We start from the raw sequence: 27,829 nt of genomic DNA on the forward strand, positions 1-27,829 counted from the left end.
ATTATTTAAGTTTTGATTTCTTAAATGAAAATGCTAATTTCACAAAAATAGATGCTAATTTTTCTAGCTCCTACCTATAAATAACTGTGTCTGTATCAAACACAGATTTGTGTAGCATTTTATTGTTACAAGACTATCAAACTGTCGAAATCTGAATTTGTTGCTGCTTCTTAAAAAGACTATGACAAAATACTAGTGTACCGCACCATTAGATCAATAAAAATTGTTATATTTATAAGAACAGTGTATTATTCAATGAATTATTGTAAAATAATATAATCATTACACCATCTACTCTAAAAAAAAAAGGTAAAGAGTTAAAATTGTACCTTCACTGCAAGTGAATTCTGCAATTGGTGGATATCAATTTTTACAGAGCCAAACGGCATGAAAAAAGGGCGAGTGTTACAAGTGAGAAAGTGGAACTCGTAGCTTGGTAATAAGAACACGTTCATGTTTCAAAACAAAATTTTTATTGGTAATCAAAAAATGAAATTTTATTTTTTACCTCTACATTGTCACAACAGTAGTACAGGTAAGAAGGCCAAAATATTTTAGTGAAGTAATATGCAACCACAAGGCAGGGCCTTACACCGTCTAACAATCCAACTAATGCAAAAATAGTACTTATATGATGCTCTAAAACTAGATGTATGGACAATATCTGTTATTTACAAGTATTTGCTAGCTGAATATAAAACATGTCTTACGTCTAGCTCGGGATGAACTTCGAAAGCTTAATGAGACAAATTATACCCTGAAGGAAAAAAAATAAAAAACTACACAAACACACACAAAAGTCTTTTAAGTCACAAAACTAGGTACATACAGTATATACATACATGTTTGAAGAATCTCACAATTATAGGTGACAGTAGTTAAAAGTAGTTTTCGCTGTGGCAAATATCAGTAAGAGCCAAGAGTCGATGACTATGGCGAGAAAAAAAAATACATTAAATGCCATACTTATTATTGCAAAGACCATTCACATAAAACCAGGATCACAAACCGATGACAATCGGATACATAATCTTAAATTATGAAACAGTACAAATGCATAGGGTAAAATACAATAAATGCAGCAGGATGATATTGTTTTAAAAATATTTACAATAAGAGAGATGAATGAAGATTGGATGACGTGTGACAGTCATAGAAGACTACTTGCGACTACGGACAACATTAATTTATTAAGGCTCTACGTTTCGGGGAGTGTATTGATTGCCTTTTTCACTACATCTTTACACTATTTGTCCCGCGTTATTTTTAATGTGGGCGTGGTGCAAGGATCTAGCAACATTTGTTGTATTTTGTTAAGTAAACTTTGCTACTTCGATGACAGCAGTCTCAACATATTTCACCGGCCAGTGACACAGCGATCGCCTGGTGTTGTCGCGACAATCACTGGTGATCGTTCTACGCGGGCGTGCCGTGCCGTGCCAAACCCCGTGCGAGGCTAGTGTGGCTACAGTTCGTGTTCGTGTTCATTTAACTTTGTGACAAGTGAAACCAGACACAAATAGGCCCGTCTGAATATTCTAAACACGTAATACCAAAACTAACAAATAATTATTTACACTCTATATTCAATTTCAAGTACCAACATGTGCATAGTAAACAGAAGAATGATTTAAGTTAAGACAGTGGGACTATCTGAAACCCAAATACTTTCCGATAAGCTGGGACAAGCAAATAATAAAGTTTCCTAACACACTAAATATCTTTAAAAACTTATTTTTATTTTAAGCCAATAACCCAAATATATTTTGTGCCACTGACCCAAAGATTGTTAAATCTTTGTTAAAATATGACTTTTAAAATAATATTTTAGAAATGATGGAAAAAAGATTTTAAGTGTGTAATACTTTCTGGATTTATATTCACATTTAACAGTATTTTGATCTTTGCATTCAAATTTGATTTGAACAAAACTTGTATTTGCAAGTTTGCAACCTCTGCATAGAAACACAAAAAATGGTCCATAAAAAGTATTTTCCAAAATCCTACATAAATGTATTTTTTTCACATAAATTATCACATAATTTTGTTGAAACGAATGTTAACTGGCTTAAACTGAAGTCCCTTGCCATATATATTGATGAAGAATCACAAAATAAATATTTACCACTGCACATTTAATTTAATCATTATTAAATTCAAATTTGAGTTAATCATCAAATTCGATAATTAACCTGTATCAAATTTACAGTCCTGAATTCCTATCCGAACGTGAACATTAAAAAGTTGGAAGTTGTTCATTTACCGGTACAAATTAATTTGTTGGTAGTTTTCAAGTTACAATGTACAAATAAAATCTAAATGATAAACATAGGTATAAAATTAATCTACTAAAGTCCAAAAGAGAAAATGTATCAATATTGCCAAATAAATTGCACAACATTTGTTACAGATTTACATACAAGTTAAGGTTTTATTTTGCCTTTGAAGAAGAAATTATTGGACAAAAACGTTAGAATTATCAAATTGAAAAAAATATTGGTTGCGTGACTTTAAAAATAAACATTAAAGAAAGATGAGAGACAGTGTATACCAGTAACTTCGTAAATTTATTTTAAATGAAAACAGCAACAAATAACTTGATAGCTAGCACACTTTGAGCATTTTTTTTACTTAAAAACATAAAAAAAACGAAAGCAATAGCTGTTGGAAAAAAAATTATGAGTGTCATTTACTGTAGTGGTGTACAATATTCAGCAATCATGCAAGAATTTAAACATTTTTAAAGTTCTACATCATAACAATCATTTCTTTTATCAATAATTTTTATGCTACATAGGTATTTGCAGTGATTACTAGACATGTTGTTACTTTAATGAATGCATTCATACACAAATGACCTCAAAGAAAACATTTCTATGATTTACATAATATTAGGCTCTAGGTATAAGCGAGGAATTTATTTGCACATGATAAAAAAAATTTCAAAACTATCCAGTGAATACATTTTTTTCCAGAGTTCTATTTGGAAGTGTTAAAACAGGCTCAGGTGTTAAAGAATTTTGGACACTCATATGATATAACAAAGATAACATAATCTCAGCACTAAAAAATAAGTGTCTGTGTTTATGCCTTGAGAAAACCATAGGAATTCTTTGCGGGAAAAATGTTTAGCTATGTAATGCAAGAAAATTCTGTGTTCAGTCTTTTAAGAATAACAGAGAATTAGTTTTATGTACATAATTACGATACATATAGCAACAGCAGTAGTGTACAGATATACATGCTAAAAAAAATAATTGTGTGTTCCTTGTCCTATTTAATTTATTAAAGAAAAAGAGAGGTTCCTTAAAAACATTTTGGACAATGCAAGGGGAAAATTTAAAACATTTACAATCACAGCAAGCACTAAAATACGAGCAGAAAATACTTATTTCCTTCAGAATATACATATTTTAATATTTTGCCGAGACACTACAGTTTGCTCAACTTGAACAATAAGGACAGAAGTAACTTTTTTTTTACACAAGACATGCAAAAAAAAATTGCTCTATACAAATCAGATCAGTTTTAAAAAAACAAACCTTAACAACTAACAAGACAAAACACAAAACTATAAACTATTCCTGTAAAAACAATATCCGGGACCACGACAATCAAAACTAACTGCATACTTCTCTCTCTGATGAGATCACGACGGGTTCTGAGTGCCGCAGGGAACCAGAACGCAAAACAAAACCCAAGAAACAGAAACAACAAATGCAGAAAACAAATACAGCATAAAAAGGCTCGGGCCAAGATTTTATGGTTAAAATTTTAACAATTTTACTTAAAAAAATTAAAACCCGTTAGTGTTACTGTTCTTCACCAGTACAAAAATTGTACGCAGTAAAAATATATATATATATATTTTAAAAAAAATGGTATTAGGTGAGTATTAAAATATACAAGAGACTAAAAAGCCAGAATAAAAAACCTCATGGAAGTACAGTGAAATCAAGTGAAAAAAATTTATGAATTGCAATATTTGTTATTATTATTAAGAATATACACTTAAAAGGAAATTTTTTTAAATGCATTTTGCTATACAGAATGTATTTTTGATTGCCTGGTTAGTTGCTCGAGTTAACGTATGCCTTACGTAGTGCTGGGGCAGTTAATAATTCAGGAAAATTTAATAAGCTGTAACTACAATACACTCTTTAAATGATTCACGCAATGGGGAAATTTTTGATTTCGTACAACATCTTGGACATACACCACTGCAGTTTTGCACAGTGTTGTTACGAAAACAAATTCAAGAACGCAAATTAAGAAACAAAAATAAAAGCGTAAACCCACAGAGAATAAGCCTAAATCATCTGATGTCAAACAGATAAACACAACGATGTACCTAAACAGGTATTACGGACAAGATGACGATAAAGCAGACAAACACACTCAAACTTAAATATTAGACAGCACAAGAACAATACTGCAATGACTCATGTCCAGAAAATTGTATTAAAAGTAACTACAATATCCCATGCCATCTTATTTTAATAGAAAATTTAATACGTTTAGGTAATGAATTTAAGATGAACAAACATTTAATTTATTAGTTGTCAGATTTACTCCTGTGGAAAAAAATTATGTATATTCTACACAAATATCCAAAAGCGAGCATTGAAAATAACCATGAAGGTACATGACAGTTTTTAATCTAAAATAACTGCAGTTTTACTACAGTAAATTCTAAATGTAGCATCTTCAGTTTGTCAAACAGCAAAACTTCAAACCTCTAAACACTTTACTTATAACAAATGAATATCCTGTTATACATTTACACTAATAGGGAATTGATAAAAAAAAAATTATAATTAGAGAGCATATAATCACACATATTCTATCCGATTTTTACCACAGGCTGGATAAGAAAGTAAATGAAAGGAACAAACACACTTTAAAGTTAAAACAAAGAGAATAAAAAACAACAAATGGCTTGGGTTTTCATGAGTAATACTTGCTGCAAAAAAAAGTTTGATTTCAATCAGAAACTAGAGCTTTACTTACCATGACATTAACTTTTTTTAAAAATATATTAACAGTTTTTCTTGTTAACATTCTTGATTTATAACATTACGCAGATGTTTTTTTTTTTCCCATGTGGCAAAATGATATTTCGAAATCCATAAATAGATAAATATAGGAACTTATTATAAAGCACACAAGTTAAAAATTTTCAATTTTGGGGTTCTAAATGCGAACTGGTCGTTAAAAAATAAAAAAAAAAATAAAAACGCACAAGATCACCCCTTAAAAAAATTCTGATATATGATTTTATAATTACAACTATAATGAACGAGCACAGTGAAATCATTCTCGGGGGGGGAGAAAAATTAAAAAAAAAATCAAGTATTATAATAATGACGATACAATTATTCCTGCTATAGACCGTTATTTCGGTCATTGCGATAAGACTTTCGATGGAAGGATCGGCCTTTGCCGAGGACACCAGTCGATGATTCTCCTCAGTTCAAAATAATCAGTCTGGAACCAGAACGGCCGAACTAGAAAACCCAAGCGAAATTAGGCGACGCCACGAGACGACAGGGTGTGGGAGGTGACGGGAGGGAGAGGTGTTGGAAGGGGAGAGTGGAGAGGGGCAAGGGGGAGAGGGAACGACGGTCCGGAAGGCACTGGCGCACGCCGGCCGGGCGAATGGCACGGCCCTAAGGCCGCACGTAGCCGTGGTGGACCGCCGGCGACGGTATGCCCCGCGCAATCCTCCTGCTCCTGCGCAGACAAGCCATTTTCTCCCTTATTCACTCCTCGCTCGCAATACTTCGTAACAGCAAAAATTTTTAAGGACTCGCAAAAAAAAAAAAAAAATACACAACCCATCAAAACCCACAAACACGAAATTTAACAATTATTCATATGTGACCAAAAAACTTTTAAGCGAAACACAATAATCTTACTGCATCATGTTGGCAATTTTCTCCCTTATTCACTCCTCATTCGCAATACTTTGTAACCGGACTAGCAAAAAAAATTTACACAACCCATCAAAACCCACAAACACTAAATTTAACAATTCATATTTGACCAAAAAACTTTTAAGCGAAACACAATAATCTTACTGCATCATGTTGTCTTTCTGAAGATAGAATATATTTTAAAAAAAAAAAAAAAAAAAAAAAAAAAAGTGGTCAAAATTAATTTTATAACTTAAGGTTGATCAAAAATTGTTGTTTGTTTTCAACACTCATCTTTCTAATCGCAGTAAACTTGATAAAAATCCTAATCGACTCTGTAAAGTTATGTGAACCCCACGGGTAAAAAATAGACCAAATGTAAGTTTCATTTGCTTCTGTTTGTAGAAAAAATTTGATGAAATATGTGTCCATAAAAGAATGTCCAGGTTTCAATGGTAACAGTTTAATTTAGACTACATATTTACAAAAAAAAATCATACATCAAATTGAAGGTAAACTAACTAGCTTTTTTTTCTTACAAATGTGCAATATGTGCACTTTCAGTTATACGGCACACATCCAAACTAAAGTCCAATTCTTGCCACACTTTGGTTAACACGTCCGGAGTAATGGAAACAATAGCCTCTTCAATTCTGCGTCTAAACTCTGGCAAATCATTAGGTAGCGGCCGAACGTAGACACAATCTTTCATAAAACCCCAAAGGAAAAAAATTGCAAGGTGTTACGTCAGGTGAATGTGAAGGCCATAGAGAAAGAGCTTTGTCATCTCGACCATTACGACCAATCCAGCGGTCAGGGACTTTGACGACGTTCAACCACTTAGGCACAAAAATATTCCAATGATTAAGGGGCTACTCTTACTAAACCTTTTTTCTTAAATTATGACTGCCCAACCAAATTCCTACTTAACCTCAACATTTAAAAAAACAAATCAACAAACATTTTTTGGTGAACATTCTTTTTATTCATTAATTTTCGGAAGTGATTCATGAACGTTGCAAGTCAGGGCATCTCGCTGAACTGTGACAACTGGGAAATTGTTCTATGGACATAATTAATTATTTGAATTTAAGTATTCATATGGATATTTGTACGTTTTGTTGCGTTGTCTTGTATTTTTGTCCTACTATTTGTTTTGTTCTTGTAATTGTTTTGTCCTACTATTTGTTTTGTTCTTGTAATTGTTTTGTTCTAGTATTAATAATGTTACTGTATTAGTTTTGTACTTGTCCTACATTTCGTGCCCACCGTTGGAGCCTTGTGCTGTTGGGTGTGGCATGTTACAAATCAAATAAATAAATAAATAAATAAATAAATACTGTGCACTCTCCGAGGCGAGAGTTGAGTGGCTCACCTGAAAGTCTCGCGAGCTGCGTTGTCCCCTGGCAGTCCGTTCTCACGGGCGTTGTTGTTGCAGCAGGAAGCAAGCTTCGACTCTAGAGCCTGCGGACACACAGGGAACGGCCGGCATTGGTCGCGACGAGCGGCCATCCGTGCGTCCGGGAACACGCGCCAGAGTGAAAGAAAGGTCTCTAAACCGGCATTCCGTGGTTTGGCGAACCTGCGACATGCGATCCGGGACCCGGTAGAGCCGCTCACATTAATTTTTTTTCCTAATTGGACTGCGACTGTAGATCTAGGCAGCCGCCGGTTGCATTACTAGGCTGCGAGCGTACTTTTCTCTTATCTGTCGGTGTACAGCATTCAGTGGGAGTAATTTTGCGAATGCGACGGAAACGAAAGTAGGGGACCGACGGTGATGCCATCTGTAGCGGATTACGCAAACCTAAGTTCACAAAGAAAAAGGGAAACGTTACAGTATTAACTATTTCAAAAAACTTTAACAAGTTGGGCATGATTCTAATAAAATTCCTTCGTCGGAAATCAGGTCCAAAGTCAGGATTTAATTGTTTAAGTCTTTTTTTTTTTGCTTTTATCTGAGCCATTTCGCAATAGTTCAAAATTTTTGCCTGCTGATTGAATGATTGTATGGTCGACGTAGCCACTTTTACGGTTCCGGCAGCGAATTCTAGTGGCGTGTGCGGAAAGTACATGTGATTCGAGCCCAGAATTGAAGTTGTAAACACAAATTGCGTATTTTTTTTTTAGAGAACTCTATGATAAGTTTATTTGCATCGTGAGAACACAAGAATTCACTCGTCACTGAGGATGTTAACACTCCACTGGCGAGTACTAAAAGACTCATTCACATGATTTTTTTTTTTTTATTTCAGTAGAGTTTTTCCTGCATTCTAGCGGATTACATTTGCACCGGTACACATCCGTAATGATTTTTTGCAAGAAGAGATTTTAATCACGGGTGCAACGTGACACCAAAGACATTTTCAAACAGTAACGCTCAACTGTGTGTCTTCCTTCTATGGAGCAGTTTGTTACAATTTAGTTTTAAAAAAATATATATTTAACTGTTTATTAATTTTTCTACTCAATTACTGTTGAAACCACACTGACGTTCAACATCCAACATAACTGTTTGTGGCCATGGTCCCGAAAATGCCGGATTAAGACCTTTCATTCACTCCACAGGACATTTACAAAACCAAAACTGGTTTGTGATTGCATAAAAACTTAATACTCAGTCAAAAACAAGGTTTGATTTTTTTTATTTTGGTTTTTTACTGCACAAGGGTGCTCACACAAATCTATACAAAAATTATCCTAACTTTCCCTGACTGGTCTCGTGTACAAAAAAGGTCATCATGGACTGAACAGGAAAATCTGGGAAAGACCCAGACAGTAACGACATACCCCTGCAATTGCGTGGAGTGTTTCGGGAGAACACACACTGAACCGAGATCAGAATGCATGGATAGAGGTCTTCCGAAACTAAAAGTTATAAAAAAAATATATATTAAACTGTTTATTAATTTTTCTACTGTTGAAACCACACTGACGTTCCACATTAAGCATGGTCCCGAAAATGCCAGGTTAAGACCTTTCATTCAATTTACAAAATCAAAAAACCTCGCTCTTAGCTTTTGCCCTGTGTTCGAGCTCACGTTCCACTCTGAAGGCAGGTGCATTGTCATACGTTTTACCGTGGCTGTCTCGCTTCACTTCGTCCGTTGTTCAAGGCCTTTGTTTACGCATAGGGCAATGTGGTAAAACTATAGCATGAATTTAATTAATTACACAAGTACTACAACAATTGTGGCATGACATGTTTTGAAGGCAGTGACTGTAATTCCCAATATTTATGTAAAATTTTATTTAGCCTTGTGTTAAATTGTATTTTTTAACTTGTATTATTACATGTATCCATCTATGCTTGAAAAAGCTCAATACAACAGATTTTTTTTTGCACAGCAAACCCACAAATACAAATATTTGCTGAAACTGAAAAATAAATGACAAACGTGAATTAAATTTAAAACAACTAGAGATATTTATACTGGTGATTTAACAAAAATGAAATTTCTGTGAAATCATTAAAAAAAATAAAAATGCTCTAAACTTTTAAAAGCTTTCTATTATTAGATTAAAAAAAAACATCATGCAAAAGCAAAATATCATGCACATGCTATTAAAATGCAGCTTGAAAACTATAGTAACAATTAATACTGTACATATTTTCGATCATTATGAAACATAACAGGTAGTTTTTAAATTATTTATTTTACTAGTTATTTCGATTAGTGCAAACCAAACAATGACAATTCTCCCCCTTAATAGTTCTGTGTGAAGCTTCCACTATGCAAATAAATCACTTTTTAATATTCAATTTGACTTCACGAAATTTTCTTTTGGTTTTATTTAAAGTTTTGGTTGTGATGCAAATCTTTGCATCCGATGTGAAGATAGGAAATTGTTGCGAAGCTTTAAAATGTGTAATCTTATGATTCGCTCATTAAAAAACTTAAGTCATTTTTTTTTGTGTTGTATATGTTTTGCACAAATATAAGTTGGTTACTTAAAAAAAAAAATATTACAAGGCACTCAGGTCTCCTTTTATGAATTCTCAATATTAATATTATACATGGTTAGTTTATATTAATGGTTAATTGGTAAATCAATTAATCACTTCAAACATTACAAACATTAAAATATTATTATTTTTAGTTCAATCCGGTATTTCATAAAATAAGTGTGATACAGTCTTGCTGAGAATGACATTCGCAATATTAATCAACTTCGCAAATAGTTTAAACACTCAATTTGGTGTTCGCTTTGCATATAAAAAAAAATTTATTCACACAGGCCAACCGCTTAATGCCCTATGACGACCCACTAAACAGCCACATCATAACATTGATGGGAACACCATAACAATGAGACAAACACAAGTGTTTTGGCATTAAAAAACTTTTTGTCACAGACACTAAGTTATACAAAATAAAAACCTTAAGTTACTTATTAGGGACATGGTATTTCTAAATTCATCACTATTGATTAATTACAACTTAACTTTTGATTTATGTGAATTAATTTTTAGAATATCTAGTCAACAATATGGGAAATTTACAAAAATTGACACAGCAAGTGAGCTAACCCAGCGGTTTACCAACCGGTGGGTTGCGACACGGTCCTAAAACTATCAGAAACTATCGAATAAACCACCAAGAAATATAAGGAAATTCGAAAACAAATCTAATTGTGTGCAAATGCATATATTTATATATTGTTAAATAAATAACTATTTTGCTACAAATTGCTTATATTTTTTTGTCAAACATTTTCAAATCAGAAACAAAAATTGTTTATCAATAATCAATCGGTATCTTTGATGGTAAATTATACATAGATAAAGAAGTATACGATTCAAATAAGGATTTTTACTCCACCATGGACCGATAGATCGTGGAGGTATTCCTATAAGGAAATGTGGGTCGCCAGCTGTAAAAAGTTTGGGAACCACTGGCCTAGACACTTAAGAGCATCCCCTAACTGGGGTATATTTGTGTCACTGAGGCAGACTGGCCAGTGCGACGCTCGCTGGTACGTATGACGCTGTATCGTCTCCAAGCGCATGGCTGTGGAACGACGCGCAGACTTCTCGTTGAGCGTAGGGCAAATATGGGGTTTGAGCGGTGACCACGGCATTATACTGCGGAGAAATGCAGATAAAGGTGTAACGCAAGACGCTTGAAAGATTTTTAGAATTTGTACCCGATGTTTAATGCCTAAAAATATTTTTTTATTGAAGGTAGAAACAGCCAAATAAAAGAAAGTTCTATCAACACATCCCATGCATTGTAACCTGCTACACAGCGACGCGAGGTAAGTGTGCTTAACATAAATAAAGCACAAATATCACAACTCATTACAATAGATGATGTTAATTAAATTAAATTACCTATCATGTCTGTAGACAACTTTTTTTTTTCTTTTAGCAGAACAAAGAATCAAATAACGATGTGTCTTAAAATCTATGTTGTGTCAGATTCCAGTAAATAAGCCAAAATCACTAAAAACGAAATACCGCATTATAAAGTATAAATTGGCAGCATTCGAAACGGGAAATGTTACCTAAATGCTCGCATGGAATTTACAAGAATAACAACACATCTTCAGCTGCATCTACTGGATCTAACATACCGCCACCCTGAGCAGAAAACTTCATTCCAAAATACACTAGAAGTTTTTGTTTCTCCTCACCAAAGATGTAACTACGTACAATATGGACAATTTACTAATACCAAGTCAGTCCTCAAAAGTTCCACTATTCCCAAAATTAGACAACCCCATTGGATATATACATTGTCAATAATTATTCCCTTTGGTTTGCACATCCAAACTATAACTGTGAAGGGACACCAATAACAAATTACCAAACTTTCTTTTTTTTTGTTACGTTAAGCTTGAATATGCCAGATTCAAGAACCTTTACTATCGATATGTACAGATGTGTTTATATATATATGGTAGATGAGAAAATCTTATGTAAATGTTACCATAAACCTAAACATGAAAAGCAACATTGATGAGTTTTAACCAAAGCCAACATCCAAATTTGTAGTGCAGCCTCCATAATTTGAAACACTTAGTGGTGAAGCACAAAAAAAAAAATTACTTTCTAAGAATTTTTTTCAAGTTTTTGAAAAAAAATTGACTTTTTTTTTTATTTGCAGAAACAGTGGGGTGTGAAACACAACTATTTTTGTGTTGTTCAACACCATTTCTAAATGCATGACATAACACTTAAAAATGCTGTCTTTTTTGAGTGGAGAAAAACTTTATCTTGCCATGTGCTTACACAATGCTTTATTTTAACATCATAGTTTAGGCAACTAAAACAAAATTGTTCATGCTATAAAAAGGACTTTTCATTGTGTTTTGCGTATGTTTGTTCCCGTCCTTAATTTACATTTAATTTATTTGGTTTTTTAACAATTACAAACAAAAAAATTGGGTATGTTTATGCTACATGATAAGAACTTGTGTAATGCTTTATTTATTTCTTATCAGTCTTATAATCCAACAGTAAGCATTGCTATTTCACTGGTTGAATTTTATGGGCATTATAGGGACAATCATGTGTATATGAAGAAATGTAATGTAATTTAATAAGATTTTTGGGGATTGTTTCTATTACTTATAGGCTATAGAAAACAAACTGTAAGAAATAAAGGCAAAAATGAACATTTGGTACTACTAACTTATGGAAATAAACTTTTTTCACACTGTTTTTTCGCACCACTTCTATATTTTTACTAGGGCTGTGCAGAATCGTGAAATTTTTTCCTCGTCCGGAGGGGAAAAAATATTCCCAAAATTTTGGGGATGATTTTTTTTTTTGTTTATTTAAGTAAAGTGTTTTTATTTTTCATTACGTTCAGCAAGCGATCAAAATTTAGAGAAAACTAATAAAGGAAAAAAAAAAATACTGATTCATCATGGTTATTTCAGAGACATAACTGAACAACCTTTTGCATTTTCGGCCAGCCAAATTTTACCAGAAAGAGTTATAAAAAAAATATTAGAACCGTCAGCAAACAGTTAAGACCTTATACGAGTCTGTAAAACAGCACACAACGTTGTATACATCTGGTACCAGCATACTTGTATTAAGCACCGGTGTATTCATGATTGAATACAAGCGCAAAAGGCCCAGCCCAATGTTAAGGCAAGGGGCAGAGTTCGCTCGACCGTCCGCAATGCCAATGCTGCTCTGTGATTGGCCGACCAAAGAGCACTACGGTGGTCGTTGCGCAAGTACCATTTTAGGGCGTTTAAATTTTTGTATCTCATCGGAATCATAACTCATAAGTTACTACGACATATAATTTTATTTTCATATTCCAAAACCATAAAACACTTCCATACTCCAACAGGTTCCATTAAAAAGCAAAATGAATCTGCGTATGTGCTATGTTTGTAACAAGTCTAGTGCGTTAATTAATAAATTTGTAGCTGCGTTAGTTCAAGGTGTTGGCTTGCTATGATTTTAGTCGGACAAGTGTATTCAGACCGGGTTTCGGTATTAAATATCTGGTGTTTTAATTCATCAGCCAACTGTACCCCAGTAATAATAATCGACAAACTCTAAAAACAGGCGGAAACTTGTAAATAATACGTTTCAGGCAAGCAAGATTGTTTATTCGCAGTTTCACCCAGCGCTTCGAAATTACCGAGGCTACACCGTACACGGGTGCGATAAAAAAAAAAAAACCCACCCCGTCGACCAATCATGCACGTGCAGTATCTAGGGGTGGGGGGCACCGACCTCTATTCTACAAGCGTGCAGTTGTCAGTGGCGCGGCACGGCACACACACACTTCACCCGCGCGCATCCAGAACACAAGAGTTTCTCAAGCTGCCGCCAACAAGAAGAAAAAAAAAAGATAACAGCTTACGGCACTTGAGTGTTAGCACTGGGAACTAACAACAACAACAAAAAATGATTAAAAACAAAAGGAGTACAAACAAAAAAAAACGAGCTCCTACTTAGCATAGTCGGCGCTTTGCTGACCGTGGCGGGCGGGTCGAAAACAAGGACAGAAGCATTGCACCTATTCGCGTGGAACACAAAAGTTAAGTCTACTTCACACTGGCACATTTTTAGCACGATAAAAACAATTATTAAAAAAAACATAATAAACTACTCAAAAAAAATTATATAAAAACAACACCCAGGCACTTGAAAAAAAAAATTGGTTGTCTGTAAAGTCGGTTTACGGACGATAGTTTAACGTGACAACGTCATAACAAAACATTGATGAAATGATTGCATACTTATATGAATAAAATTTAATCATTTTTATTGAATTATCACTATTTTGTATGGATACAAATCTACAATTTAATAGATAAATTTACTTTTATTTGCACTCATCAATTCAAATATGTTTATTACTTTAACGAAGAGATTATTTTAACTATAACATTTATACGTATTTGCTATTTAACTTCTTCCAATCTGTGTTATTCTGATAAGGATAGGACGATGATAGGAAAAGTAGGAAATGAATGGGAGTGTTTCAAGTTTAATGTGCCTCGAAAAAGTCAAATCGATGGTTGTTCCAATCGAGTGGAAGAGAGATAGATGCGGCACAAGCGTACAATGAGTGTAACGGGACACAGCGTAATGGGACACTTTTTTGTGCGTGCAGCCGGCATTCATTGATTTATTAGACGTTGTCACATCAAAATATATTCAATGCATTGTGCTTATTTACACACTTAAAGACTACGAAATGAAATCACGTAATTTCCACATTTCCCAAAATACATTTTTATTTACAGTGCCATGCAGCTACGTAAAACCAAATAAAAGAAGGAAATAGTGAAATACTAACACTTTCAGCCCACTACTGAGAAAAACCCCAAAATTGTCGTCTTTATAGGTCAACGAATAAAGCAATCTTAAATGTTTAAATAAAAACACACAAACACACATTGAGAAGATATTAAAATACAAACAAGAACAGAATATATATTTTATAATATTAGGAAAGACAAAGATACAACAATGAAGGAAGGGGAAGAGAAGACAGTTGTACCTTTAACTCTTGAAAACTACCCCCACCCCAAACCAACACCTTTTATTTAAGGGTTGAAAAAAAAATTTTTAAATGTCCTATCTTCTCAATTGTTTACCCCTCCAACATTAGTATACAAAACACCTTAAAACTAAATTAAAAACAAAATATTAAAGAATAATTTTTAAATTACGGACACAATCCAACTACCAATAAGTATTAAATCAAAAGCTTCCATCTGGTAAACTAAAAGCATTCAAAACAATGGCAAATAAAACACTACATTTTTAATACAGTAAGATTCAGGATTCAAAAATTTTGTGATGAATGTACACATATCTCAAACTCTAACATAGAAAAGAAAATGATACTTCACATAAAATATCGAGAAACTTGTTTGTTAACTAAACGATAGGAGCAAATTCGATAGAAAAAAAGTAGTACATTTTTTTTTAGTATATGGTTGAACATTTTTTTAATACATATGAGAAAGATGGCAACATCGCAAACTATACACCTACTCAGCACGCTTCTGTTAATCTAGCTTTTATCATTTGATTCAAAAAATATCAAATTATTCATGAACATCAAATTTTTTTTTTTTGATTACTCGCAGAAACCCCTACATTGTCTCAACGAATAATACGCTGGCACTAATAACAAGGTTGCCTAAATTGGCAAAAAAAAAAAAAAAAAAAAAAAAGAAAGCCTTATATTCACACTGATTGGGAACCACGACACTCAACATTAAGGCCCTCGCCCACCCGGGCACACACGCGGTGCGCAGAGCTTCAGGACAAACAACGCGATTTCAAAACTACTCGAGATATCCGAGTGGGGTCTGCTTACGGAAAGCATTTAAGAGTTGGCTGAGGGCCGAAAAGTACTTTTGATTTCGGATTAAGTTTTGCAACTGTATTTTTAGAAGAGTTCAAATGGCTAAAACGCATGTTTTCGGAGTAATTTTACGCGTAAAACAACCGGTACAGATTCTTGAAAGCAACTTAAGGGACTTGCATTACATCTTTATCTTCATCTCTCCGCCGTGTAATGTTACGGTCGCCGCTCATACGCACTGGGAGAAGACTGCGCGCCAGTCCAGAGGCACCAGCGAGCGTCGCGCTTATCATCCCGCCTCGCCTGACACAGCAGATACGCCCCTGACGAGGCGGGCCCCTTAACAAAACAGATCAGTAGACGAGAACGAATACCGCAAACAGAAATGCTTGCGGTGACTCGCGATGGGAGACGGTATGCAGGGCGTGGAAGGGCGGGTAAAAGGGGAGTCAACAGGGGCAGGGTACTCACCCCAACTTTACGCAGCAGGTCGCCCACTATGTTCATGGACGCGACGCGGGCGGACGGCGATATAGGGCTGCTCTGCATGCCTCCAGGCTGCACAACTGCGAACAAACAAGCCCGCGTGAACGAGCGCAAAGCCGACAGCAGGAACACACGCCGTCGTAAACAGTCCTCCGTACCGTAACCAGCATTCGGTTCGGGAACAAGTTCACCATGGACAAAAGTGATTTAAGACAATTTTTTTTCTTTTAAATACCGCATTACTGGTTACGCCGTACGTCATGAGAAACCTCGTTAACGGACAGAAACTGTTGCAACAAAAACAGTAATTACAGACAAGTAAAACGACCTTCGACAACGAGACGACAGACGGACCCAACGTTGCTGCTGTGTCTGAAAGTGCTGTGAAATTTTTCTCACCAACATTTTCCCATGGAATTTTCTGTACTGTCTACATTTTTTAATTTTTGACAGTGTTTTGATTTTGAGCTTGTCCTATGTGTGTTCGCATGTTCATCTTTTTTTTTGTCAATTATTGAGGTTAATCGTGAAACCAGTAATGTCGAATGTCCAAAAAAACCACCTTAAAGAAAGGTGGGTGGGCGGGTGGTCTTGCCAGGGCGATCTGGGTCTGATTCTTGACGGGTCTGAAACAGGGTCTTGAGCGAGTGAGAAACAAACGTGGTAGACGTTTCCCCAAGCCAATATTTGTTGATTTCGTCGATACTCTTTTCTCACTGACAGAGTTACACACAAGAAAGATTAGATTACAGGATGTCTACCGATACCTGGTGGACCTCTTAATATTATTTTTTATGTATATGTGTATAAAAGGTGTTCCATATATAACTATAATTTATAGGAAAAATCCCAATTTTTAGGTTTAAAAAAAATTTTTCTTGATTATTTCCACACTACTTAAGCAGACTGTCTTTGATTATTTGCAAAAAAAAAAAAAAAAAAAAAATGTGCAACTGTAATCTGAAACGAGTGATCAGTAAACAAAATGCAACTCAGCAAATGCAAAGTATTAGTGAATTTCCAGCGACGTTAGTGTTTATTTCGGGACTTTTTAGTTACTTTCCTGACCTGTAGACACCCTCTATCAGTTTGAAATACTTTGGCTTCTTCACTCCACAGCATTGAGGAGACCACATCAAGGTCACTTATGACGAAACATATAATGACAGACATAGAACACAAACACTTGCATGAGGTTGTATGCTACATACAAGTTAATCCTGAACTTCATAAGCAAAAAGCTGGAAAAAAAAAAATGTAAGCGATTCTTTTAGTACGCCACACAGATGTGTAGCATCTAACTTCGGTAATAAGCAAAGTCATGTGTTCTTATGTTGCAAACACACTTATATTACGAGACTCCGACACAAAATTTGATGTAGAATTCTTTAAAATAATGCAGAATGCGATAAATGTACACAAACTGTGTTTTCAAATACATTTCTGACGCAAATCACACGTATTTTCCGCACCCGCCGCTAGAATTCGCTGCCGGAGCAGCTACGTTGACTATCAAATTATTTGATTAGCAGACTGAAATTGAAAAATATGAATCTTTACCTGACCAAGAATAAAATACACAATTGTAACAACACAACAGCATTTGAAGTAAACACACACTCCTAAAAAAATTCATTTACATGTGCATAAGCTAAGACTAAATAACTGTTATGCCTGCTACAAACAAACAAGATCACAATGCATTACAGCATTAGCCATGCCCATACATCAAATGCCAAGCTTGCCAAATGCGGGAAAGTGCGTCAATCATGCAAACAGCAGCACCAATAAATACTACAATCATTCTGGCGATCTGAGCATCTGTATGAGTTTTTAAGGTTTAAATGTTAAGACATTGTAACACCTCCTCACAAAAACCTTTTCACTCTCTCTTTTAGCTGGATTGGGTTTCAAACCTGGGTATTCTGAAAATATAGTCCAGAGTCTTGCCAAATTACTCCATTTAGAACCATGTTATCTTTGATAATCACAGTGAGATTTCCTTACAAAGTGACATAGCGAGAAATAGCGGAATTTCACCCGAGAGCTAAGAGACAAGATTTTATGGTTTAATTTTTAGTCCAATTTTGTTTTTAAAACAATTCTGTTTTCTAATACTTATATAGCGTAATATTTAAATGCTGCATTTTAAAGATAAAATAATTTGTAGTTTGGAAATTATTTCAAAAGAGCTTCGAGATCAAAGAATTTAAAACATTTTTTTTTTTTTTTTGGTTCATGCACTTTGGTACAAATTTCATCCAGAAACATGAAAAGATTTTTTTTCCGTGATTTGAATTAAGTTTTGGTTAAATGTTCCTTAACACCATGATATAACTTGCATTTCGGTGCTGCGTTTCGGTGTCACTATGAACTGACGTGTTTTTCGATGTTATTTCGGATTCACCGCAATTCACCATGTAATCTTGTCTCTACCGATTAAGTTTAATCATGTAAAACCCTATCCCGGGGCACGGCCCCACGCAGGCAGGACCCATAAGCACCCCACGTCCGGGAAATCCACACCCGCCACCTTCTACAGTCACTTGTTAGGCGGTCCACAAAACCGGGTTAGAAGCGTCGTGATACTGACCGAGAATCCTAGCTTCTCTCCTCAAAGCCTCCACTCTTGGCGGCTACTGGCGAAGGGCAGATTGCAGGCTTCTGTGAATACTACTCTTTCCATTTGAATCCAATATCTCAATACTCACGAATATCAATTCTTTTTTTTTAGAATCAAACTTTTTTTTCTTCACACCTCACACAGGAGTCCAAGAAAAATAAAATCAAGAGGAATACACACGAAACCATAACAAATAGGTGTAAAATGGAGGAAAAATTTTAAAAAAAAAGAAACCTGACATACAGTAAAATCTAAAGTTTGAAAATAGTTTTGTTCACGAAACCAATTACGTACATATAATGGAGTATTATTTATAATTTTAAATCATAATCACAAATCTGTTAAATATAAAAAACAAGTTGTGAAAAATGTTGCAGGAAACTATTCAAAATTTCTCAATACATCATCTTTTGCCTCATACATAATAATTTTTTTTTTAGTGAAAGATTCCCACAAGGTGCAAGGACATCTACTGGTAACTAAGTTTGAAATGTCTATTCCAATATAAAATTATTCGTGAATGTCAAATATTTTTTTTTGAGGACTCGCAAACCCCTAGCAGATTAAACAAGGGCAATAAATAATTTAATTTTATTTATAACATTACATGTTAAAGATACATTATCTTTAAATTGGTAAGAGGATAGGTAGGAAGAAAAAAAAATTACCTAGTACTTCAGAGATTATCAGTGTTGAATTTTTAATGTACTTTATTTCCTTAATATTTTTCTACGAATCTTGTTCCTAAAATATAGAATCCTTACCATTTTCAGAGATAATTTCCAAATAATTATAAGTAAACGGTGTCCTACTATTTATACTTTAAAAGTGTGACCATTAATCGGAGTGAGGCATCAAGAAACAACATGCAGATTGCTGGAAATTAAAGATTTGTGATGTCCAGCTCCATTGCAACACTTTTGTTTTCGTTGCCCTTTTTTTAGTGACATTCGAGAAGAGTCCTTCATTAAATTTTTTTTGCATATATTCATCAAATTATATCCCATCTAAATTTGAAGGTAATTCGATTCCAACGTAGAAATGTCTATCCACCATCAAATACTGAACAAATAATGTTCCTGTTTGTATTGCTTGAAAATTTTCTAGTTTCTTTGTTGAAAAGATTCCAAATTTAGAGTACGAACTCGGCATACATCCGTTACTTACGTTGGCTGACTCATGACTGAAAGTTCCAAAATTCAATGTGTGAACAAATTATTGTACAAAATGCACTTTTTTTTTTTTGTTGTTGTTTGAGTTTATGTTTCATTTGCTGTGATCCTGATAGCTTGCATTATTAAATCTACAGTGAAATTCAATCATGATAAAAACAAAATATTGATCAGTTGATATAAACAAATATAAATAAAGAAATATAGAGATAAAAGAGTTAATGGAAATATATGTGTATGTATATATATATAGAGAGAGAGAGAAGAGAGAATAGAGAGTGATACAGAAATATAGTGGGATTTATAGAGAGATACATTCACGAATGTAAATCAAGAGAAACACAAAAAACAGGACTTTTAAAGATCATGGCAGGAGAGCAAATTCACAAGAACACAAAATCGTGGATTTGTCAAATTGGGAATTAGAATCGGAATCAAAACTGGAATCAGAATTGGAAAAGTGGAATCGACACACCTTTATTCTCTCTCTCTCTTTAGTTGTAACTCTAGCTGTATTTTTGGCCGTATATTTTGCTGTATCTCTGTGTCTCTACCTCTCTCTGAACTACATATCTCTCGATCATTACCTTTGTCATCCGTCTATCTCTACTTCACTCCATTTGCGATCCTGTTTTATCTAAAAATTTTCACAATTCAATTGTTTTCAACATCAGTGATCATAAGTTTTATATCCTCGCAATCTCTCACTGTATCTCATAAATCTCTCGCTAGTTCTCCATATTTCTATATTACTATATTCCTCTCTAGAATCATGAAAAGGTCAATCATGTACATGACATTCTACATTTCCAAAAACATTAGCATGCCTGGCTTTTCCATGTCCTTTGGCAGTCTGAAAATCATTAGTGACTTCCTGATATAATCTTCACACATTCCAATTTAAAAATCCACAAATTTGTTTCTTAAATGACTTATTCAACAGTGCATGTACTTACTTGGCACTTAAGACCTAATATTCATGCATTAATGTAATTTTTTCCCCACCAAGTTTTGCAACAAAAAAAAACAGTACATTCAAACTAAGAACACAGGACAAACTAAATAGCTTTCGAGCAAATAAAAGTTAAAACAGATTTACGAGCTACAAACTTTATTACAGACTGAACTCACACACCCATTATATAAAAATTACAATGCAAGAACTGAGAGAATGAAACAAAGAAAACTGCAAGAAACATGCACAGCACAAAATTAAAAGACACATGAAATATCCAAAAAAAAATTAATATTTGAAGAAAAATATATGTGCTAAGCAACAAAGAGTACCCAAATTTTCCATGCAATCTTTTAAAACCATCTTTTTAACACGTCAATACGCATGCAAGCAAAACAGTCGATAAAAAAAGTGCATTTTTTTTATGGGACCTCAGTTTTCTGAAGAGGCTAGTCCCGAGAACATTTCAGGTCCTTAGCAGGAGAATAAAAGTGCTTAATTTTTTTTGTGATTGCCTCCAGTTTTCAAGAAATAAAAACATGTAAAAAATTGACTTTATTCACCCGAAAATAACGCGACCGAATATAGTGCCACTCCAAACTTTATGGTGCGGAAATCGCAATTATTAGACCAAGTTAGTTTATTTCCGTATTTACCAGAGCTTTTCCGATGCCAGTTCTGTCAGCAGAGATTTTTTCACCGCCTCCTTTGAAACTATCAAGCCGCAGTTAGAAGAAGAAAAAAATGGCGTTTTACGACTGAAGTTCGAAAGCAGGCCTTCAGAAAAAGCAAAGAACACAGCACCCACTGCCAACTCTACATCCTGCACCTATCACGCCGGCCTGTGCAGAGGTTCCGGAGGCCGAGGATTAAAGTGGCACAAGCGACGCATTTAGGAGGCAGAGACAGCAGTTTTTTACAAAAGCTGTTCCCGATGGCAAGATAATAATGTTTCAGCAGTTTTACTTTCAGGTGAATACCGTACAAAAGGAGGAAAACATTTTAAAAATCAAGCACAGGGGGTTTCATACAATTTTTCAAGCATAAAAAAAAACACGCATGTCACACCAAGGGGAATAAAAACAAGGATTCGTCCGGCCTCCGAGCCAGAGCCCGGGCGTGCACGGGGGCTCAGGCGTCCGCGGGAGGGGAGCCGTGCCGGACGCAGCTCAGAGCCCTGCCCAGCGCCCGCGTCCTGCGCAGAGCGCCGTTCACCTTACTTTTCAGGGGCGCGGCGGGGACCGCCGTCTGCGTCTGCGCCGTCAGCTTGTTCGAGTCGACGCCGTGCAGCCGCTCCATCGACTTGTCGTTGTCCGGCACGCTCCCGCGCACCTTCATCTCCAGCATCAGGTCTGCAACCACGCGACGACGCGACAAACAAAAAATTACTAACATTGTAAATATGCCATATTCACAGCACTATGAAACTGAATAATTTTCATTTTGTCTTTGGACTCTAACGAACACTATGAGAAAAAATTATTTTATTTTATGTTCTTTGTTTTTGCAAAGAAGTGCAATATCCTTGCTGACTTGTAACGAAAAGAAGTTTAAAAAATGAAAAAAATTGGAAGTTTCGGATTGTTAATAGTGAGTTCTGAACAAAATGTTTTGCTGTATGAAATAATTAAAGAATTGTATGCCAAGAAATAGTTTCATCAGGTATGTGGGTACAAATAGAAATAAATTGCAACTAGATACTATCCCAGTGGTAGAGGAATAAAGAACTCACGACTCTGAGTGATAAATTAGCCGGCAAAAACTTTTAAATTTGATATTTTAAGAACTTTTGATTCGTGTTGTGCGCCCAACTATTAAAGGCAACGCTAGATACAAATATTTAAATATCGCTTTAAATTAACTTCTGCAGTGATCATTTTTTTATTAACAAATCTATGAGACTCTAGGTTACACTGGCAATATTTATGTTTAAAATAAAATATCAATTATACTGTGAGGGTTAGCTTCCCCGCAACATCGCATCTTCGATCCTCTCAGATGACGTTCAGACGAGTGAGTAGACTACAGAATCTTACGAGGTTGCAGTATTAAAAATGAACCGACACTCTACGAAGCTTAAAGACGATGCTATCGAAACTGATAACGGGGGAGACACGGTGTACTATAGCCGTGTTCTTGGCGAATAATTCACCCAACGTTTCGGTCGACATCGCAGTCGCCATCATCAGGGAGCAGTTACCCACGTAAGTAGACTACTACAGAATCTTACAAGGTTGCAGTTACATGAACCGACACTCTACTACGCTTACAGACGACGCTATCGAAACTGATTAACGGGGCAGTCGCCATCATCAGGGAGGAGCAGTTACCCGCGTAAGTAGACTACTACAGAATCTTTAAGCGGTTGCAGTATTAAAAATCGCACAGTTACTCTAAGACGCTTACAGACACGGCTATCGAAACTGGTAACGGGGGCAGTCGCCATCATCAGGGAGCAGTTACGAGGTTGCAGTTACATGAACCGACACACTACCACTGGCGACGGGGGGGAGACACGGCGTGGTTACCGCGGCTCTCGTCCTTGATCCTCTGCAGCAGCGCCTTGGTCTCGTCCTGCTCCACCTCCAGGATGGCGTTGCGCTCGATGGCGCTGTTCAGCTTCAGCTCGTGCTCCTCGAGCGAGGTGACGACCGCGCGGTTGGCGCGCTCCAGGTCGTCGTTGCGCTGCTCCAGCTCGCGCACGCGCCGCTGGTGCAGCTCCTCGCGCGCCCGCGCCTCCGCCAGCAGCGCCTGCAGGTCGCAGTTCTGGCCGTTCGCGCGCTCCAGCTTCTCCTGCGGACACCACGACACCACTCTCTCTCTCCAACACCCACAGCCGGCAACGGGGACGTGGTGTGCAGGGTGTCCACAAGGGAAAAAAAATATTATTTCCTACCAACTTTGGCGAGAAAAACGTACTAGATTTGAAAAAAAAAAAAAAAAAAAGTACTAAATCATAATTTGTTATGGTTTTTAACAATTTAAAACGTTATTATGACATTGCAATGCTCGAACTTAAATATCACACCACACAAACATACATTCCATTGTTTTTAAAAATAATCACCCTTAATAATAAAACATATTGGAGTTACTGTAATATTATTAAATTAAATAAAAATGTACTAGATCTGTACTAGACCACTAAATAAGTTATAAAAGTACTAGATCTAGTTGTCCATCGGGTTGGCAACGCATCGTGGCTCTCGTCCCAGAGAGTGTGCCACGGACACTGACAGCCAGCGATAACATTTTTAAGGTTTAACCAGAAATATAAATGTCTTCATAACCTATAACTGGGTGTCACTTCGGCTGGGGATTCGACGCCAATTAAAACTCGTAAACTATGAAAGCTACGCCAGCAGAGCAGACTTTTTGCGAGTGGTCGTATAGCAGGACTCGCCCCGTCAACATTTGCAGTGACGACATAATGAGCGTTGGTGGGAAGCATCGAACTGAAGTCAGTGAGAGCTGTAATTGACCAATTCAAGTGATTTAAACTTTGAAAGTTGCTTGTGAGAAATGAGTGAGCTAGTTGAGTGGAATAGATATAAAGATATCCAACATTGGTTTTGGAGCCATTAATCACAAAATGCCTAAGTGAAAACAGGAAGAAAACAAGCAAAATCACCCAAGCAGAAGCAATTAAAAAAGGAAAGAAATGATGTATCGATGAGGCAAAAAGTAGCTGATATATGAGGCAATGGGGTCAAATTAAATTTTTTAAATAAAACTCAGTATTAAAAATTAACATAAACACATGTATAAAATAAGAAAAATTTTAATTACTAATGTAAAAAATTAACATTCTTAATGTTTATTATAATTCATTATTTTATAATAATATAATTTATAATGCAATGTGCGTGTGTGTGTCCGCGCATGCGCTTTAAAAGGTTTAAAACGCAATTTATATCACTAATGTCCACAATAAACAAATGTTTTTGAAGATGTGGCACCCGTAGCTGTCTCTCTGTATCTCACTCTATATCTATCTCTCTTTTATATATAATTAAATTGTGTCATGCGTGCACACTTATACAACGAAAACAGACGAAGTGCCACTATATAACCTAATCAATATCAATTACTTAGGAATAGTATTTTAAAAAAATCACATATTTTTATTTTTCTGAAGTTATTTTTTTTTTTTCATCCTATGAAAAATACATTTATGGTGCGCATGCATGGTAAAAATTCACTCTCATCATTTCCCACGACGCGCCTGGAGAATCGGGCTCACCCGCATGCCCTCGCAGTCCGCCTGCAGGCGGTTGTTGGCCGCCTCCAGGTCGCGGCAGCGCTTCTCCGACTGGTCCAGCGAGATCTCCAGCTCGCGCTCCAGCTGCCGCGAGTTCTCCTGGAACTCCTCCAGGTCGCGCTCCACCTGGCGCTTCTCCTCCAGCACGTCCTCCAGGTCCTGGCCGCACTGCTCCGCCAGCTCCTTCCAGTAGAGCGCCTCCTCGTCCCTGCTGCCCGGGGCCGGCATGCCGGCGTCCATGGCCCGGCGGGGCCTAGCTGCGCGTCGCGGCCGAGTCAAGCGGCAGGCATTCCTCCCCCTGAGGCGTCACTCGCTCTGCGCAGACACGTTTCCTCATTCTACAGGCGTGAGACCGCACAAACACCAGCCTCGTCCTAACAACATCCCGAGATTCTTTCCATATACTGATTCATTGGTGATTTACGATAATACAAACAAACTTTCAGTCAGAACGTTGTGACCACAGTCGTCGGCAAGTATAAATTTGTATTCCGTTCGTTGTTCCGAAGTCAACGAGTCCTTCCGTCTTGTACCGTGAGTTACACGCAACCACTGGATTTAGTTGCGAACTAGAGTGGAATGATCACCCTTCGGTATCCGGCAAACAATTTTTTTTTTTTGTCAGTGAAGATGTTTTGTGCGATGTGTTAGTAGCTTCGACATGTGTTTGTTCTCGTGGTCTATAAAAATGAAGGCTATGACGACATGAGATTTCCTAAAGTACCTATCTACCTATTGATTAAATTATATGTACAGTATATAAATTGGTGTCCAAAATACATTTAACAGCAACCAATCATCAACAGTAACATTTCTTTTTGAACCTAAATAATTATCAGCGCCCAACTTATTTCTGCAAGTGTTCATGAATGCATGTTCTGAACTGAAAAATGGAGTTAGCTGGGAGAACTGGAATGTTACAATATCAGCACTGCCATTTTGTTTTTGTCGACAGTAACATTATGAATCGGTAGGCACACCAGTCCCCACCACAGTAAAAATTCCATATCGGTAAATTTCTACAGCAGCTGCTTTTCCATAAATAAACTAATAAAATACTAAAAAAGTTTTTTTTTTTAAACACTGCAGACGTTACTCTATTTAACTCTAACACAGCAAGTGAAAATTCCAACTGGATTCTGAGAAACGTTTATAGGTGAACATTTTTATCATATGCAGTGATGCGCCTGCTGTGTTTTCTTGATACTAGCTGCAACTTGACCCTGTGGTTCTCCAGAGACCCTTAGGAGTACAGTATGGCCAAGACTGTTTCTTAAAAGGCAGGGAGGTTAATGTCAGTTCATTATGGCCGGGGCCAAGACTGTTTTCCACCCTTATTGTGGAAAACAGTCTCGGCTATGCTGTATTCCCGAGGATCTCTGGAGAACCACAGCATCAGGTTGCAGCTAGTATCAAGTAAACAGCAGGTTGGCGAAAACAATCAGGGATATCTCTCATGGAAAACAGTCCCAAATGTGCTATTAAATCACATTATAAATTTACGTCACTATGACAAGCCCGGACGGTGGCCACTTTACTGCAAAACGTTTACCTTAACACATCTGACACAAATAGAACCATATCAGTTAACACTTGCAACTATTTTACTTATTAACACAAATTCACAAGACACAAGTTTAACCAAAACAGATACACACGCGCAGCACACGCGTAGTTAAAAATGTCAATGAAATCAATACACCACTTTATCTATAAACGTTTCTTAGAAACCCATATTTTTTTTTAACAGTTCTTGAGGTAAATAGAGGAAAGACTGTAGTTATTAGAAACACCACATTCGTAATATTATTTTATATACGAAAAAGTCGCTACCCAAACATTCTACCTTTTTTTCCATGCAAAAGTAGCTCACAAAAAGTAGTAAAGTAACTGGTACGTCATTAGGAAACTCCTTTGGAACGAATAAATTACAACTGAATTATATCAAGGATATAACATTTAATGACATTAAATGTGACCTTCCTAATTTAAAAATGACTCACATGTTGACACTTTTCCAAGGAAATGTCAAGGACTTAATGACTCACTGCGACACCATTGACAAACACACAAAATGCAGCGTATTTCATGTTCATCTTAATTCATAACAATAGCACGAAAAACATCACATCAAAACTATCTCCAAGCGTTCAACACAATATGGTCCTTACAAAATGCTTATTGAAGTATATATTTTGGCGATACCTAAAAGACATACCAACAACATTGCAGGCTGCACAAAAAATACAACTAAAATTATTAATTAAATCAACACCATCTAATTAAAATTGGCATGCAAAGTGAAAAATAAAAACAAAGCATATCTTACGTTTACTACAGAAATAACGCACAGACCTACTTTGAATACCTAAACGTCAAAACGGTTAACAATAACGTATTTAATTCAATATGGCGACATACCAAATAAGACACGTAGAGTTCAAATATATTGGTAGAGCAATGAAACCTCTATGCATTAAAATTTCTTAATATGCCTACAAACATATGATATATTATATAACCCAATGCAAGATAAATACATAAAAACTGGAAAGGTTTTTCTTGTGTAAATATATAAACTGTCACACAAATAATATTGAAATTAATTTTTTCTACTAAT

At 35.9% G+C, this 27,829-nt stretch overlaps 1 protein-coding gene across 7 annotated transcripts; it reads right to left on the minus strand.

Moving 5' to 3' along the window:
- Positions 1 to 456: 456 nt before the first annotated feature.
- Positions 457 to 27,644, minus strand: LOC134541435 (nuclear distribution protein nudE-like 1). 7 transcript variants are annotated; one of them, XM_063384889.1, is made up of 7 exons: positions 27,565 to 27,644; positions 25,192 to 25,524; positions 23,477 to 23,741; positions 22,169 to 22,300; positions 16,184 to 16,278; positions 7,291 to 7,379; positions 457 to 5,733 (listed from the first exon to the last, which is right to left on the minus strand). In XM_063384889.1, the coding sequence occupies exons 2-7, from the start codon at positions 25,447 to 25,449 to the stop codon at positions 5,670 to 5,672; spliced, it is 903 nt and encodes a 300-aa protein (XP_063240959.1). In that variant the 5' UTR covers positions 25,450 to 25,524; positions 27,565 to 27,644; the 3' UTR covers positions 457 to 5,669. The 7 variants fall into 7 exon arrangements, with proteins under 7 accessions (XP_063240959.1, XP_063240961.1, XP_063240960.1 ...); XM_063384891.1 differs by having other exon boundaries at positions 27,539 to 27,644; XM_063384890.1 differs by having other exon boundaries at positions 27,569 to 27,639.
- Positions 27,645 to 27,829: the final 185 nt, after the last annotated feature.

This window comes from Bacillus rossius, chromosome 18 (genome assembly GCF_032445375.1).
Source record: "Bacillus rossius redtenbacheri isolate Brsri chromosome 18, Brsri_v3, whole genome shotgun sequence".
Taxonomy (NCBI): Eukaryota; Metazoa; Arthropoda; class Insecta; order Phasmatodea; family Bacillidae; genus Bacillus; species Bacillus rossius.